The sequence below is a fragment of the Salvelinus sp. IW2-2015 genome, linkage group LG17 (assembly GCF_002910315.2).
Source record: "Salvelinus sp. IW2-2015 linkage group LG17, ASM291031v2, whole genome shotgun sequence".
Taxonomy (NCBI): Eukaryota; Metazoa; Chordata; class Actinopteri; order Salmoniformes; family Salmonidae; genus Salvelinus; species Salvelinus sp. IW2-2015.
In genome coordinates, this window is record NC_036857.1 from 25,158,249 (window position 1) to 25,176,592 (window position 18,344).

The 18,344-nt window shown below is 43.0% G+C and overlaps 1 protein-coding gene across 1 annotated transcript in view; it reads right to left on the reverse strand.

Annotated features, from left to right (window-relative positions):
- The window catches only part of LOC111976306 (basement membrane-specific heparan sulfate proteoglycan core protein-like), a 196,821-nt gene that overhangs the window by 95,890 nt on the left and 82,587 nt on the right, over nt 1-18,344 (reverse strand). Inside the window, 9 exon segments of the mRNA XM_070448017.1 lie at nt 1,502-1,646; nt 2,598-2,729; nt 2,878-2,997; nt 6,191-6,385; nt 6,613-6,738; nt 7,592-7,624; nt 8,055-8,227; nt 8,593-8,651; nt 9,323-9,432. Of these exon segments, the coding sequence (XP_070304118.1) occupies nt 1,502-1,646; nt 2,598-2,729; nt 2,878-2,997; nt 6,191-6,385; nt 6,613-6,738; nt 7,592-7,624; nt 8,055-8,227; nt 8,593-8,651; nt 9,323-9,432 (1,093 nt within the window).

Here is an 18,344-nt window from a genome sequence, read left to right on the forward strand (position 1 = left end):
GCAGGACATTTAAAACTTGTAGTGTATTTGAGGTTTAAGAAGGCTTCTGAAGTTTGTAATATCCACTTTGAAATTTCAGACTTGATTTCCCCTTATGAAAAATGTATCAACCCTTACAAAAATGTCCATGAATTACAATCCACATAATAATTCACTTTTCCTGTTGCTGCAGGATAATTGTCCTGCTGTAGCAAACTGGCTCAAATTAAAATCCTACATGTGTATACATTGCAAACATTACATTAATGCTTCAATCAAATAAAATACAGAAGCCTGTGGTCGACTCTTCTGCAGCCAAATAGTGAGGATTCACTTGTCACAGTTAACACAAGTGTCTAAAGGGCTTTCAGAGGACAAGGAATATTCTGACTCTGAATGTATTTTCTGAACTGACACATTGCTATATGAACCGCCATACTCTCCGCAACTTTAGGCTTTCAGTATGGTATGTTTTAATAGTGATTGAAATAGTTAAACATGCACTATGCAGAAATCGCTCCACCATTTCCTGGTTGCTAAAATTCTAATTATTCACCTAATTTCAGTTTTGTAACAAAACAAGCAAGTATAGTGTAGAGAATCATTGTACCATCTAAACCAGTGTGAAATATATTTTCCTTAACCAAAAATATTGTATTTTCAGCTGTTTGAACCTGGTGTACAAAACCAAAAGTAAAACGAAACTTCAGAACGGGAAGCATAAAAATAGCGCAATAGAACAGATCTACCGCGTCTCAGACTTGCTTGCAATGACAGATCTATAACACACATTTCTATGTGAATTTGGTCGGGTCGACATAGAAAAGTTACATATTGCAGCTTTAACTCTCTGATAGGGATTTTATTTTGACGGATTATATATAACTTTACTGTATAACACAAACAGCCATTCAATGAATGCACAGTAAACTGAGTTATCTGTTATTGCACATTGCGAAAATCATTTTCCACTTAGAGATCATTAACGCAAAGCCACAAAGCAATAATTGAATAACTCAATAATTAATGACAGATGACTGGCCTGTAGATCGGATATATGACTGAGCTTAAACAGCAATGAATGAAATGCTGCATTTTGTGGGCTGACAAGATTGGATAGCGGACAAATCCTCACTCATTTCAAAATCTTCACAGTCTGTTTCCAATCAATTATACGGAAGACTAATTTTACGCAATTCCCTAAATTAAACCCAGCATTTCTTTCCAGAGCTATCACTGCAAAGTTCAACACTCTCTTCCATAATGGCATCAGACAGACAGAGTTTGAAGAGAAGTCACGTGTATCATGCAACAGATGTGTTCAGAACTCCACATTAACTGTTTATTTGATGCATATCAACTTATCAAATGTTTGCCAACACACACACACAGAGACATTTTCAAATGCAACTTAACATTCCATTTATTCAGCCTGGGGCCATTGGCTTAAATGCCTCACTAAGTTTATGATAAGAGCTGTTATGGGCTGAACCAGAGAAGGAGGAGGACTGTACCAACTCACCTGCCACTGATGGGGATATGGCCCCAGTTGAGCCTCCAGGTGATGATGGGGGTAGGAACACCCACTGCCACACAGTTAAAGGTCACCGTCTCCCCCCGCACTGCCTGAATGGACTCCTCTGGGGGACTGGTCACCATGGGAGGAGCTTAAAGGCAAAGTTACGAGAAAACAAAGATGAGCATCTATAAAGCCAAGTATGCAGGCACCGTGGGATGCATGATGGCACACACACATTCAAAAATCCCAACTACCCAACCTCAATGTAAAAGGGCAGTGGTTTATTTGGGTACTCAGTCTCTTTAGTGAGAAACAAAAATTATGGAAAGTCAGAAAAATAAACTATTTTCCATGGATGCACATCCCAAAAGCTCTGTGTCTATGTCACCACAGTCTGAATGGAACCTGAGTCACTGCACTGGTTATGGTACAAAGGATGACTATACAAGAGAGACACACAGAGGCTTACACAGAAAGAGGGGGAGTTGGGGGTCAGATGGGGTTTTGAGAGAGAGAGAACGAGAGAGAGGAGGTAGAGAAAGAAAGAGTGAGAATAGTGTATGGGTGAGAGAGAGAAAAAGAGACACATACTGTACATGATGTGTGAGAGAGAGAAAGAGAGAGAAAGAAAGAGAGAAAGAGAGAGAAAGAATAAAGAGTGATAGAGAGAGAGAAAAGAAAGAGAGAAATAAAGAGATAAAGAGACTGAGATAGAGAGACAGAGAGAGTGATAGAGAGAGAGAGAGTGATAAAGAGAGAGTGATAAAGAGAGAGTGATAAAGAGAGATAAAGAGAGAGAGATAAAGAGAGAGAGAGAGAGAGAGAGAGAGAGAAAGAGAGAGAGAGAGAGAGAGAGAGAGAGAGGAGAGAGAAGAGAGAGAGAGAGAGAGAGAGAGAGAGAAAGGAGAGGAGAGAGAGAGAAGAGAGAGAGAGAGAGAGAGAGAGAGAAGAGAGAGAGAGAGAGAGAGAGAGAACCAGAGAGAGAGAGACAGAGAGAGACAGAGAAAGAGATAAAGAGAGAGATAAAGAGATAAAGAGAGAGAGAGAGATAAAGAGAGAGAGAACAGAGAGACACAGACAGATAAGGTCTGGGACTTACTGCAGCCATACTCATCAGAGCGGTCTGGGCAGTCTGTCTCTTCATCACACTGATAGCTGGATGGGATGCAGGTGCGGTCACTGAGGCACACAAACTGCTCTGGGGCACACGTGTCACCTGGACCTCTGGTGGCTGGAGAACCAGAAGAGATGGAAAATCAGTGTCATTAATCATTTTAACATTTGTTTCCACAGAGTTCAAAAGGAGTTTGAAAAATATGTGAATCATTCTGAAATGAACTCGTTTGGCTTCAGATCAACCAACAGGAGTGCTGACTTACGGCAGTCTGTCTCGTCTGAGTTGTCGTCGCAGTCGTTGTCTCCATCACAGCGCCACAGCTTGAGAGCACAGCGGCCGTTCTTACATTTGAACTCATTTGGTTCACAGGGAGAGGGAGTGCCTGGAGACAGACATAGAGCCAGGATCAGTGGAGTACTTCAATCAGACGCCTTGATCAGGTGTGTTTGCATTAAGCAGATGCAAAACATTGTGTCTGATCGTGATTGTGTGTATGTGTGTATATCTGGGTTTCTGTTAGGAAATGTGGCGCCTTTCATTTTAATTCACCGGACATTTATGAAATGTACCAGATCGCTATGCATTGATTGTGCAACCTGATTAGGGCATCCACCCACTGTGCTTAGAAGGCCAGAAATTGTACATTTTATGGTAAATCACATTTAGTTTATGGTAATTAATCTTAACAGAACATGCAACTCCGATGCAACTGCATGCGTCATTCTTACCGAATTCTGCTGAGAAATTTGAAGATGTTAGAATACATATGCAGCGCGTCCATATAGGGGAAACTTTCCCTAAAGTAAATTGAATTGCCAAACTGATATAGCCTAAATAGCTTACTCCTGTCCATACATAAATAAATAAAATATTTCAAAATACTGTAGGCTACTACCCCAGAAAGCATGATTTGGTCACAAAGGATAATTAGCGTAAATCACACAGCCTACAGTCAGAAGGGCCCACAATTTGGGCAGAGCGGGCTGCAAATACCAAATAGATGATTGTTGAGTTGTGACTGTCAGTGAAAAGCAAAGAGATCCAGTCACGTATATGGCAATATTTAAAAATACAATCACGGAAAAACTTTTGGAAAGCGAAATGGTCATTGCTGTAAATAGAAGACAATGAAAAGTCTCCAATCTGACTTTTAACTATCAAAATAACAGTGGCCATATTCCCGGTGATGGTTAGTGTGCATATTCACTGTCTTTATCATTGGGTCAGTGCCACATTTGTTTGTTTTTGGACAATCATCTCCTCCTGCAGGTTAGACGGACGTCATATTGTATTTGTGTTTCCCCTTTTCGTAGGCCCATAGTAGGCTACCTTGTCATTTTTGTCGTATTAAAAAAGATTATGCTAATGTCTCCAGTCATATAAAAGGGAGTAGAATTACATGAAATGTGTTTATAAAAGGCCAACATTTTTCTGTGATATAGCCAGCTGTCAGGCGGTGGTTAACTGGTGCAGTGAATCAGGCGCAGGAGAGCAGAAATGAGTGTACAAGGTATTTAATTCCACGACAGCACCAGTATACAGACAATACTCAAAGTGCGGAGAAATACCGGTCACTGGAAAATAACGCCGTAAATACATAACCCGGCAAACATAACCAGCCGACAAGTACCGCCATGAACAATCAATAAACACACACACTAACTGTGGGAAACAGAGGGTTAAATAATGAACATGTAATTGGGGAATAGAAACCAGGTGTGTAGAAAACAAAGACAAAACAAATGGAAAATGAAAAGTGGATCGGAGATGGCTAAAAGACCGGTGACGTCGACCGCCGAACGCCGCCCGAACAAGGAGAGGGACCGACTTCGGCGGAAGTCCGACTTCGGCGCCACTACGAACATTATTTTTTGCGAACAGTGATTGAGTTATATTATTAGCTTAAATTATGACTATCCAATCTAATCATCCCATTAAGAATAGTAGGATATCTTACATAAGCCTGCAAATGCCAGGATGCATGGAATGCTTTATCATAAAGGTGCATTTTTATGGTAAAAATTTGCTTCCCCAAACTTCAAACCCAGGCGCCGCCTATGTTAGAATAACTGTCCGCATTTACTTATCCTCAGCCAACAAGACTTGTAACGAACAGCAAAATCACTAGCCTATGTCAATCTACTAACCCCCATAGTAGAAAAGTTGACCTATTCTATTGGTCAGCTTGTCGTTCTGTGCGAGAAAGAAATAGATCCCAAATTCATTCAACCAGTAGGCCTAGGCTACAACCCCAAAAACGTTTAAAAAACAATGAGGTTCATGCAACCGATCAGAAGTTTAGCTTAAAATGTTGATAAACTATTATTTCTTCCCATTACCAGCTCAGCAATGCGCACAAGGCAGTAGGCTACGCCGGAATGTTCCTTCCATAATGCATTTAGCGGAAAACACCATTGTGAGGGGTTTCATTTGACAGAGATGAAAATATCCATTTGAAATGTAGAAAGAGGGGATATCTAAATATGCAACAACCAGCATGGGTTGCTAATATGACTAGGATTGTTCATTTTGGCTTCTGGACAATGAAAGAAAGTTGATTTGAAAATCAATAGAATATGAGAGAAAAAGGCTACTTGTTTCAATGGCATATGGAAGTCTTTAATAAAAGGCTACTTGTTTCAATGGCATATGGAAGTCTTTATAAAAGGCTACTTGTTTTCAATGGCATATGGAAGTCTTTATAAAAGGCTACTTGTTTCAATGGCATATGGAAGTCTTTATAAAAGGCTACTTGTTTCAATGGCATATGGAAGTCTTTATAAAAGGCTACTTGTTTCAATGGCATATGGAAGTCTTATAAAAGGCTACTTGTTTCAATGGCATATGGAAGTCTTTATAAAAGGCTACTTGTTTCAATGGCATATGGAAAGTCTTTATAAAAGTCTACTTGTTTCAATGGCATATGGAAGTCTTTATAAAAGGCTACTTGTTTCAATGGCATATGGAAGTCTTTATAAAATAATTGTCCGCAGGTTTGGTTAGATTTAGGCTAGGCTAGGTAAGACATGCCTCAAAATATGTAGTAAAACGTTCAGGTTTCAAACAATTTAGTATATGTTTTTAAAATGCATACTGTCTCCAGCTCAATGTAAAGTGGTGTGTGACACACTGAAGCCTGTCTAGATGCCTTCAATTTACCAGTTGAGAAAAAGAAAATAGTAGACCTAGCTCTTTTAAATCGTGACCATGTTTTTATTTTAATTAAATTTTTACACGTGATTGCCTTTAGAATTGTTGTGCAATGATTGAGCTTATTAAAGCACGTTTCACTCCAGCAGCAACAACCGGCTGTTTGATGAGCTGTAGCGGCATCTCTCACGCTAAATCGACAGCTATTTCAATCAATGAATAGGCTAAAATGCATTATTTTGCAATGTGATTTTTTTTTCTCTCCCGGACATTTGACCGGCGGCAATTTAATTTATTGGTTTTTCATTTGTTTTATCGGACAAAAGTAATCTATTACTGGCTAACAGAAACACTGGTGTGTGTATATACATGCGTGCCTGTGTGTATGTACTTTGAAGTGTTAGTGGTTGCCAATAAGTGCTTACCGCATCTGAACTCGTCGCTGCCATCAGAGCAGTCTCTCTCTCCGTCACAGAGGTAGTCTCTGGGGACACACTCCCCATTCTGACAGGTGGCCTGGTCCACTTTGCAGGGCCCTGGGGGACCAGGGGGGCGTGGAGGCTTCTTGATGGGGATGGTGGTGGGAGGAGTGGGGGTAACTGCACCAGGACGGATCTTATCTGAAAACCAACAGATCTGTTAAAGACCGTTGATCCAGGGGCGAATCCTAACTTCCACCTAACTTACATTTTCACTTTGTCATGCATTGATGCCAATAGAAGGCTAAATTCAACTTAAGTGAACATTTGAGTTGACTCTCTCGTTAGGTTACATGTTCAATTAAATGCTTGAGTCAACCATCTAGTCACAGCACAGGTCCAGATCCATTCCATACCATGCAACTCACCACAATCCAGCTCATCACTCATGTCATTGCAATCAGGTCTGTTGTCACACAGGTACTCCAGAGGGATGCACTCCCCATCCCGACACGTGTGCTCACCCTTAATGCACGGCCGAAGGTCTGGGACCACTGAGAAACGGGTGGGTTCAAAGGTCAGACATGCAGAGCTAAAAGGCCACCACACAACACAACGCTTCCTGTTCAAATCACGTCAAATACAAGCAACCTTCATCGGTGAAGGATGGGCTCATTGTAATGGCTGGAATGGAATAAATGGAATGGTATCAGAATGGGAATAAATGGAATGGTATCAGAATGGAATAAATGGAATGGTATCAGAATGGAATAAATGGAATGGTATCAGAATGGAATAAATGGAATGGTATCAAAATGGAATTCCATTATTCCATTCCAGTTATTACTATGAGCCGTCCTCCTTTCACCAGCCTCCAATGACCATCCTGGGTCACTGCGGGTCGTTCTGGGGCTAACAGTCTGACAGCTCACCGGACCGGAGGTGGGACATGGCCATGATGTAATGGAGATCCTTCTGAAGAAACTCTGAAGACTTTTTTTCCTTTGCAAATAGCAATATCTGTAACCTAACTCATGCCATGCAGTTCTCTTGGGCAGTGCAAAACCAAAACGTTGTCAGACTTCTGCTTCAGGTGCACACATGCAGAACATTCCTGCATGAACTCTTAACAGATTCTCAAAGAACTAATTGTCATCCTGTTCATCATCACCATCCACAAATAGCTGCATTCTGCATTCTACACACACTACAGAACAGTCATGTCACTTCTACAGCAGCTCTAGCAGTCTCCGTGCAGCAGGCATTGTTCCAGACCTGGGTTAAAATACTATTTTGCTACTATTCTATTGACTCTATTGCGCCAGGCAAGCTCAGTCAAGCCCAGCTAAAGTATTTGAAATGATTTCCAATAGCATTGAACCCAGGTCGGCATGGTCCAGTACAAACCTGGCACAGCCATGGGGTTCACAGGGGGCAGAGCTAGAAACCAGAGAGACAAGTTAAGGACACTACCTATGATTACCTAGCCCTCCTTTTCTTTCTTTTCATATTTTATTGGTTTATTGACAGAAATAGGTATGATTGAAGGGGAGACATATAGAGGGGAAAAAGTGAACACAAAAAATAGCCTTTTCTAGCATGATGCCTTGGGCTGGCTAGTCTAGCTTCATTGAAAGATTGTAATAAGATATAATAAATCAATGTCTCAATTAAATAAGGACTACCATAGCTATGAGATCAGACCTATTTTGTTCACTTGTACAGCATTTATAGTAGGTCAGCTACGACTTCCTAAAATGGATGCCGTAATTTAGACATCTTCCTAATCTGGATGCTGTATATTTGGCCATATCAGCATCCTGGAAAGTCCTTACATTGCAGAGTATATATTATCCCCTGTGGTCCTTACCTTCTCCCAGGCGTCTGAACTGGAAGCCCTGGACAGAGGTGATGTAGGAGGCGATGGTTCCCTCCTTCACCACTCCATAGAGCACGTTGCGGATCTGATTGTCGTTGTTGTTGTAGTCAGAGCCCACGTCAAGCTCTACAAACACATCCACCCCATCCTGCCTCAGCATCTTCCTATACACAGGCCAGGACAGATGTTTTTTTTTAGAGAGGGACGCGGTGACGATAACCGTACAGTGCTCCAGGTTTAGATAAACGTGGGTTGGGGCATATCATTCTTTTATCTAATGTAAGAACATTGATTAGTTACACTCAGCTTACAACAGTATTTGGCGGACCAACCAGATGAGTATAAACTGAAGCCTAAGCATTAGCATTAGCTCTGGGAGCAGTCTGCAGATCTCAGACAAGGTTACTCATCATGTGAGCATGGTTCATTGAACCACCTTTGTTACACCCAGGCTAAAATAAGTCAAGTAAGTAAAAGTAAGACTGGTGGGGTTTTATCAACAGTAGCTGAAGATGAGCAGTCATCTTACTTGATGAGGACCACATTGACAGTCTGGATGCCTGGGAACCTGTTGTACTCCGACTCCAACTGTGGAAGGAGAAACAATATACTTAGATGGGTACAAACCAGCAGAGATACATTTTTGGCCACATGTTTTAACAAGTTTAACAACTTTCCTAACAAGTGTTCTAACATATGATGTAGAGTAGTATATGATACAAATCAAATCAAAGTTTATTTGTCACGTGCGCCGAATACAACAGGTGTAGACCTTACAGTGAAATGCTTACTTACAGGCTCTAACCAATAGTGCAAAAAAAGGTATTAGGTGAACAATAGGTAAGTAAAGAAATAAAACAACAGTAAAAAGACAGGCTATACATGAGTATATTGACTCAAATTATCTACAGTATACGGCCTGATTCGCAATCAATAACATTGTGTGGCAGACATGACGTGGCAGTGGAATGCAAGGTGTGAGAATCCTGCCCTGGCCTGTGTAAAGTACACAGTATACAGTATGTTCTGGAATAAGCCTACCGCATACAGTCCTCAAATTCTAATCTAGGCTCAAAGCCAGTTCCACTGCTTTTGTTGTTAATTCTTCCCCTATAATCAGGGACAGATTTAGACCTGGGACAACAGGTGGGTGCAATTAATGATCAGCTAGAATATAAAAGCAGCAATAGTCCGGACCTCACAGGGTTAGATTTGAATACCCGTGGTATATAGTATATATGGTTCTGGAATAGACCTACCGTGTCCACCACCGCGTCAGAGATCTCCTGGAAAGACAGTGAGGAAATGTCCTCCATGTCAGGCCTGTACACAATGGAGTCTGTGAAGTTCACCAGAGCTCTGTAGTACGCTGGAACACAGAGGGAGACAACAGTTAGTTAAACACACAGGAACCTCAGCATGAACATTTATAGTCATTTTTCAGCAACATAATGTACACAAAGCGACATTTACATGGGACTATCCTTTGGTGGTGTTGCCTTATTCAAAATGAATTGAGAATCAAACTTGAATAATGTTTGGGACAAATGTCCCTCAGGGAGGCCTTTGGTTCAATGTTTGCAGAAAGAAACTCACCAAACATAACTGTGGCTAAATTCAGAGTCATGTACAAATTATGGGGTCTATTTCCATATCTCAATTGTGGTCTGTACTAAAACTGACAACTGTACCACATATAGAGGACGCTTGAACAACAGGCACAAGTTAGACGTACACATGCACACATACCGTACGCCCACACATATACACACCACAGGAGGTTGGTGGCACCTTAATTGGGGAGGACGGACTCGTGGTAATGGCTGGAGCGCAATCTGTGGAATGGTAGCAAATACATCAAACATATTGTTTCCATCTTTGATGCCATTCCACGCTCCATTCCAGCCATTATTATGAGCCGTCAGCAGCCTCCACTGATACATACACAAACACACTTTCTGTCTATAACACACATGTGCACGTGAGACAGATGTCAACACTCGTCACACAAATACACACACATAGCCATAAGTGTGGACGATCTCACAATAGTACAATTACACTGTCAGCCAAGCTGGGTCACTCACTGCCTTGCTAGCTACACTTTTTTGAAAAGGTGACATCACAGTTTCAGTTAGACACTGAATAAGAGGGGAGCCCCTAGCCCCGCCCCAGTCCCGTCCCAGCCCCGCCCCGCCCCAGCCCAGCCCCGTCCCAGCCCTAACCCAGGCAGTAGAATTACTATGCCAACGGCTGCAGTGAAAAAAGCTCAAGTGAGTGATTCTGGAGGTGGGCCTCAACATTCCCTTTCCCTTCACAAAGTCAAGCACACCAGATGGGACAGAGAGGCTGGAGCATGGGCTCTACTGCCTATGGAGAACAGAGTTAGCGAAGCTAACCTGACCTGGCTCTATGAGTTAAGTAGGGCATACTGGTCATAATATAGAGGCTGTACTATCCATAGTGGTGTTCTACGGTCGATTTACGCAGCTTTAAAAATGTCATGTTTCCGTAGACATACTGTAGGCTACTGTCACTGCTGTCTGCAAAGGCTAAGGGAGGATAACCATTTTACAACTTCGTATCCTTTTTGTCTTATTATTATTACATGATCTATTTCCGTTCTAAGACATCTTCTCTCATACGACTCACAAATACACATCCTTTAAATAGCCCAGGCAGACCCCCCTCAGGGTGCACCTATTCTCACTCCCCTGCCAACCGTGTTGAGCTGGCCTGGGTCTGCCAGCTTTTGTTCAGCTTGGCCTCGATCTGGTATGGTCCGGGTTGGGGGAAGGAAGTCAATATTTGTGTTCTTTCTTACAGTCAGTTGCTACTTGCCATGGCTATATTGACGAGTCATGTTTTATGTGGGCATACCGTGAGCAGGGGTCTCAAGTCAACCAAACACACGGACATGCACACTTCTTCCCTCTCCCTTTCTCTCTGTGGAATCACTAATGACATATTGCTAGACAACATGTTGCTGTTGACAATGACAGCGTGCATTCATTACGCTTTAGGAACCCTGCTGTTTGATTAAAAGTTGGATTAAGAGTGCCTCACACACGCTTGTGCACACATACGCACGCACACACACACACACACACACGTGTACGCACACGCACATGCACACACACAGGCTGCCCCATACATCCATTGTGTTGAGGCCCTGGGGGTCTGATAGTGATTGTGCCAGTGACAGGACAGGCTGGCTGGAAGGCAGCTGTGTCATTATGTCTAGTGGTAAGAAGCTGCCTTCAAAACAGAGTTTAGTTTCCTCGATTTACAACAAAACATTGGCACAAGCTGGCCTGGTTCCTCCAAGATGCCTTCCACTTCTTGTGAGGAAAGGCCTTTATTTATTGAAGAGTGAACTGAAAAGATTTGGTATAAAAACCCACACAATGGGCTGACTACTGTATGTAGTGTAGAAACGCAGGCGTCAGCAGTATGGCATGGACATGATCGACTGTGTTGGCTGTTCCACAAAGTCAGTCAGCCGGCTAAAGGACATTGTACCGTTTGAAAACAGTACCAGAAGACATGCAACATCAAATGGCTGATCAAAAAGCCTCATTTTACCCGTCGCTAATCTAATCACTTCACTGGGCACTCGCTTGGCCCTGCAGCGAACAGACACACACACGCAGTAACAGACATTAGACCTGTCTCCTCTGAGCTTGCCGCTCTGACGGCACGTTTTGGCCTGGCGAGCGCACTCAGTACCCATGATTCTTTGGTTACAGTGTAGGGCTGTGCCCTTAACGCTAACGAGGGCTCTCTCTTCCTCTCTCTGCATCTCTCTCTCTCTCTCTCTCTCTCTCTCTCTCTCTCTCTCTCTCTCTCTCTCTCTCTGAGGAGCATTCTGCTGAACACCACTCACTTTTTCCATCGGGGGAAATCCCCTGTCAAGCACCACCAAGGATGAAGAAACCGCCTGCTGATAGCGAGCGTGGGGGAGAAGAAAAAAAGGAGCCTGGAAAAATAGCATTCCAAACTCTTAATTCACAAACGTATTTAGCTATTAAAGCTGTTCAGTAGAACTGTGATGGCTTTGTGAGGCGGACCGGGCCCCTTCTGAACACACAGAGGCCTGTAGCAGGAGACAAAGAGCTGATTGAGCCGTGCGCCCAGCCTGGCCTTTAAAGCCCAACCGCTTTCAGCCCGACCTTCAACCCCACTTCTCTCCTCCCTCCCCACCAGCACCAGCGCCTATGGCAGGGGAGAGGGGGAGAGAAGGAAAGAGGGGCAGAGAGAAAGAGAGAGAATGGGAGAGAGGGAAAGAGAGAAGGGGAGGGAGGAAGAGAGGGAGAAAAAGAGAGAAAGAGAGAAAGATAGAGTGAGCAAGACCACAAACCCACAAGAACAAGGCCCAAGTCGTATTACACATCCCACCAAGGACCAGACAATATGAGACCCTCTATTTATCTTGTCTCTCTCCCAGGGGTCTAGGAAGGCCAATGTGGAGTGGTGTGGGGCAGTGTGGGAAAGAGGGACACTTTCTCAGCTTTGGCTTTTAGAGAGGAACCTCTGCTACTTAACCCTACTGCTGGTGGTCAGCCAAACAGCCCTGTTCTACAGAATAGACTGCTTCAAACTCAGGAGCTCATGGGAATGACTTGAATGACTTCTGGCCCAATATTACTGGAGCCTCTTTTGTGCTCTCTCCACAAAACACAATGTGAATGTCAAAAAACACTTCAGGGAAATGGCAGAACAGTTAACTACTATTGTCTGTTGGACTTGTCAGTTCACTATACTGACATAGAACCTACTGGCAGTAAGTGGTCCTTTCACAAAGTAAGATGGCGCTGGATGAAAGCAAAAAAGAGCTTCTGGATATCAGAACAGCGATCACTCACCTCGGATTAGACTAAGACTTTTTCTTCAACAAGCAGGACGCACAGGATGTACTTCAGACACCCGACAAGGCCGAAATCCCTGTCATTGACAAGAGAAAGAGACGCAGGTATAGAGGACACAGGGCGGGGTGCCTCGTAGGGATCCGCCGACGGCGAGTGGGAATTCTGCCCTTTCCATCAATATTACTTGCCAACGTACAATCATTGGACAATAAATTAGACGAGGTACGATCACGAATATCCTACCAACGGGACATCAAAAACTGTAATATCTTATGTTTCACCGAATGGTGGCTGAATGACGACATGGAAAAGATTCAGCTAGTGGGATATACGCTGCACCGGCTAGATAGAACAGCACACTCCGGTAAGACGAGAGGGGGCGGTCTGTGTATATTTGTAAACAACAGCTGGTGCACGAAGTCTAAGGAATTCTCTAGCGTTTGCCCGCCTGAAGTAGAGTATCTCATGATAAGCTGTAGACCACACTATTTGCCAAGAGAGTTTTCATAAAAAATTTTCGTGGCTGTTTATTTACCACCACAAAGACCGTACTGAGTCAGCTGGGCCTGCAAACTATTACGGACTACAAAGGGAAGCACAGCCGTGAGCTGCCCAGTGACACGAGCCTACCAGACGAGCTAAATCACTTCTATGCTCGCTTCGAGGCAAGCAACACTGAGGCACGCATGAGAGCATCAGGTGTTCCAGACGACTGTGTGATCACGCTCGCCGACGTGAGTAAGACCTTTAAACAGGTCAACATACACAAGGCTGCATGGCCAGACGGATTACCAGGACGTGTGCTCCAGGCATGTGCTGACCAACTAGCAGGTGTCTTCACTGACATTTTCAATATGTCCCTGATTGAGTCTGTAATACCAACATGCTTCAAGCAGACCACCATAGTCCCTGTGCCCAAGAGCGCTAAGGTCACCTGACTACGGACATAGCACTCACGTCCGTAGCCATGAAGTGCTTTGAAAGGCAGGTAATGGCTCACATCAACACCATTATCCCAGAAACCCTAGACCCACTCCAATTTGCATACCGCTCAAACAGATCCACAGATGATGCAATCTCTATTGCGCTCCACACTGCCCTTTCCCACCTGGACAAAAGGAACACCTACGTGAGAATGCTGTTCATTGACTACAGCTCAGCGTTCAACACCATAGTGCCCTGAAAGCTCCTATGGACTAAACACCTCCCTCTGCAACTGGATCTTGGACTTCCTGATGGGCCGTCCCCAGGTGGTGAGGGTAGGTAGCAACACATCTGCCATGCTGATCCTCAACACAGGGGCCCATCAGGGGTGTGTGCTCAGTCCCCTCCTGTACTCCCTGTTCACCCATGACTGCATGGCCAGGCATGACTCCAACACCATCATTAAGTTTGCAGATGACACAACAGTGGTATGCCTGATCACCGACAACGACGAGACAGCCTATAGAGAGGATGTCAGAGACCTGGCCGGGTGGTGCCAGAATAACAACCTATCCCACAATGTAATCAAGACAAAGGAGATGATTGTGGACTACAGGAAAAAGGAGGACCGAGCACGCCCCCATTCTCATCGACGGAGGTGTAGTGGAGCAGGTTGAGAGCTTCAAGTTCCTTGTTGTCCACATCACCAACAAACTAGAATGGTCCAAACACACCAAGACAGTCGTGAAGAGGGCACGACAAAACCTATTCCCCCTTAGGAGACTGAAAAGATTTGGCATGGGTCCTCAGATCCTCAAAAGGTTCTACAGCTGCAACATCGAGAGCATCCTGACTGGTTGCATCACTGCCTGGTACGGCAACTGCTCGGCCTCCAACCGCAAGGCACCACAGAGGGTAGTGCGTACGGTACCAGAGCGCCAAGTCTAGGACCAAAAGGCTTCTCAACAGCTCTTACCCCCAAGCCATAAGACTCCTGAACAGGTAATAAAATGGCTACTCAGACTATTTGCATTGTGTCCCACCACTCCCCCCGCCCAACCCCTCTTTTACACTGCTGCTACTTTCTGTTTATCATCTATGCATAGTCACTTTAACTATACCTACATGTACATATTACCTCAATTAGCCCGACTAACCGGTGCCCCTGCACATTGACTCTGTACCGGTACCACTTGCATATAGCCTCACTAATGTTATTTTCACTATCTTTTTTAATGTTTTCTTTCTTTACTTATCTATTGTTTACCTAATACCTATTTTTTACTTAAAAATTGCACTGTTGGTTAGGGCTTTTAAGTAAGCATTTCTCTGTTGTATTTGGCGCACGTGACAAATAAACTTGATTTGATTTGCATCATTCAAATAAAAAAATGTTGGTCGCATACACATATTTTGCAGATGTTATCGCGGATGTAGTGAAATGCTTATGTTCCTAGCTCCAACACTGCTGTAATACCTAACAATACAAAACAATACATACAAATCCCAAAAATGTAAAGAGAGGTATTAAGAAATGTAGAAATATTAGAATGAGAAATGTCAGAGTCCGGCTTTCCAGCTGTAGGTAATAATGAAAGAAACGTTCTTAGCAAATATGTAAGAAATACAAAGTTGGCTAGGAGCTAGGAACAGGGCTTCCATTTCATACTACTAGAAAGTGTGTGCCCTCAGGCCTAGAGGGAAGAAAAAGTCATTCCGCTACCCAAGAATAGTAAAGCTTCCTTTACTGGCCCAAAAAGCCGAACAATCAGCCTGTTACCAATCCTTAGTAAACTTTTGGAAAAGATTGTGTTTGACCAGATACAATGTTATTTTACAGTAAACAAATTGACAACAGACTTTCGGCATACTTATAGGGAAGGACATTCAACAAGCTAAGCACTTACACAAATGACTGATGATTGGCTGAGAGAAATTGATGATACACATATTGTTGGGGCTGTTTTGTTGGACTTCAGTGCCGCTTTTGACATTATCGATCATTGTTTGCTGCTAGAAAAAAACATATATGTTATGGCTTTAAACCCCCTGCTACATTGTGGATGAAGAGTTACCTGTCTAACAGAACAAAGAGGATGTTCTTTAATGGAAGCCTCTACAACATAATCCAGGTAGAATCAGGAATTCCTCAGGGCAGCTGTCTAGGCCCCTTACTTTTTCAATCTTTACTAACTGAGTAAAGCCAGTGTGTCTATGTATGCAGATGATTCAACACTATACACATCAGCGACTACAGCGATTAAAATTACTGGAACACTTAACAAAGAGCTGCAGTTAGTTTCAGAATGGGTGGCAAAAGCATTGTATTTGGGACAAATCATTCACTAAACCCAAAACCTCAACTAAATCTTGTAATGAATAATGTGGAAATTGAGCAAGTTGAGGTGACTAAACTGCATGGAGTAACCCTAGATTGCGAACTGTCATGGTCAAAACATATTGATACAACAGTAGCTAAGATGGGGAGAAGTCTGTCCATAATAAAGTGTTGCCCTGCCTTCTTAACAACATTATTAACAAGGCAGGTCCTACAGGCCATAGTTTTGTCGTACCTGGACTACTGTTCAGTCGTGTGGTCAGGTGCCACAAAGAGGGACTTAGGAAAATTACAATTGTCTCAGAACAGGGCAGCACAGCTGGCCCTTAAAAGTACACAGGGAGCTAACATTAATGATATGCATGTCAATCTCTCATGGCTCTAAGTGGAAGAGAGATTGACTTTATCACTACTTGTTTTTGTAAGAAGTGTTGACATGCTGAATGTACTGAGCTGTCTGTTAGCACACAGCTTGGCACACAGCTTGGACACCCAAGTATACCCAACAAGACATGCCGCCAGAGGTCTCTTCACAACAAGTCCAGAACAGAATATGGGAGGCGCACATTACTACATAGAGCCATGACTACATGGAACTCTATTCCACATCAGGTAACTGATGCAAGCAGTAAAATCAGATTTAAAAACAGGTAAAAATACACCTTAAGGAACAGTGGGGACTGTGAAGAGACACAGACACAGGTGCATACACAGGCATTTACACACAAGCGCTAGCACGCGCACACTACACACACGTACATAGTAATATTGTTGTATGGTGGTATTATACATTTAGTATTGTAGATATGTAGTGGTGTAATAATGTTATATGATGTACTGTTTTATATTTTGTTTTATATGTAATGTAAGTGCCTTAATGTGGTTGGACCCCAGGAAGAGTAGCTGCTGCCTTGGTATTGGGAATACCTAATAAATACAAATACAAATACAGGGTGACCATGTCTGTCGGCTCCATCTTGTGTATCTCATTCGGGTGGACCAATCCGTGTATCAGTTCAGTCATGCTTAGTGCTGGAACTAAAACTACAACCCTAACAAGGCAATAAGGGAATATTGAAAGTAATTATAGTGTGAAATATGTAACATGATTTTCAGGGTGAAATTACAAACGGAGACCCATCAAAAAATAAATGAAAACCTATTTTGTCCCAGTTGTTTTTAGCTGAAATGCTAGTGCTAGTGTCATAGGTAGAGAGGGAAAGCTATGACATGATGGAATAACCCCATCATTTTCCACTGGCATCAGAAAACATTACAGCCTGCCTAAAATGGAAAAACCTTCAGACTGGACTCAAACTTCACAATCCCAAGAGTCCCAGGAATGGTGTCTAGAGTGAATGTGGAAATGAGAGTGCATTGCTGAACAGAGCAGACAATGATACGATATGCCAAGGTATTTCAATAGAGAGTATAAGGAAAATAGTAGCAGTAGAGATAGAGATCAGAGAGAATTAGAGATCAGAGCGCATTGGACTGTAGTCTGCCTGGTCTGGGCTTAGAATGTCCCCCGGAAAGGGAGGTTCCACCACCGGTGCTATGCTAAAGGGGAGTAGAGTGGGCGGTGGAGGGTAGAGGGCAGATGGGAGTGATGTGGGATCGAAGATAAGGGTCAACGATATGGGTCAAAGATAAGGGTCAAGGTGAAACAAGAACAAGTGAGACGAAGCAGGAAAAAGGACAGAGTTAGTCGAGGTTGGTGGGTGCGGAACGGAGTGTGAGGGGAAAGAGAAAGAGAAAAATAGAAAGTGATGATTAGAAAGAACAGAATTTTTGAAAAAATAGGTATCTCAACAGAAAAACATACACAACTAAGAAAAAGTCCCTATTCAGACTGAATGAATTACGAAGAGGGACGAGCTTGTGGAAATTGGCAATCGGAATGTGTGAACAGTGTTAAAATACCTTGTAGGACACAAGGCCAAGTCTTTGAGAACCAATGTGAGATGAATAATCCTGATTTGTGCACTATTGCATATGAAATGTATTGAATATTAGTTGCAGTCTATCAGTATATCTGTTACATTCCACTGTCTTTAACATCTAGTCCCATGATACATGACAGATACATTCAATGAATATCAGAGCACACACTAATAACATTTCGTAGTTGTAGGGAGCTAAAGAAGTCCC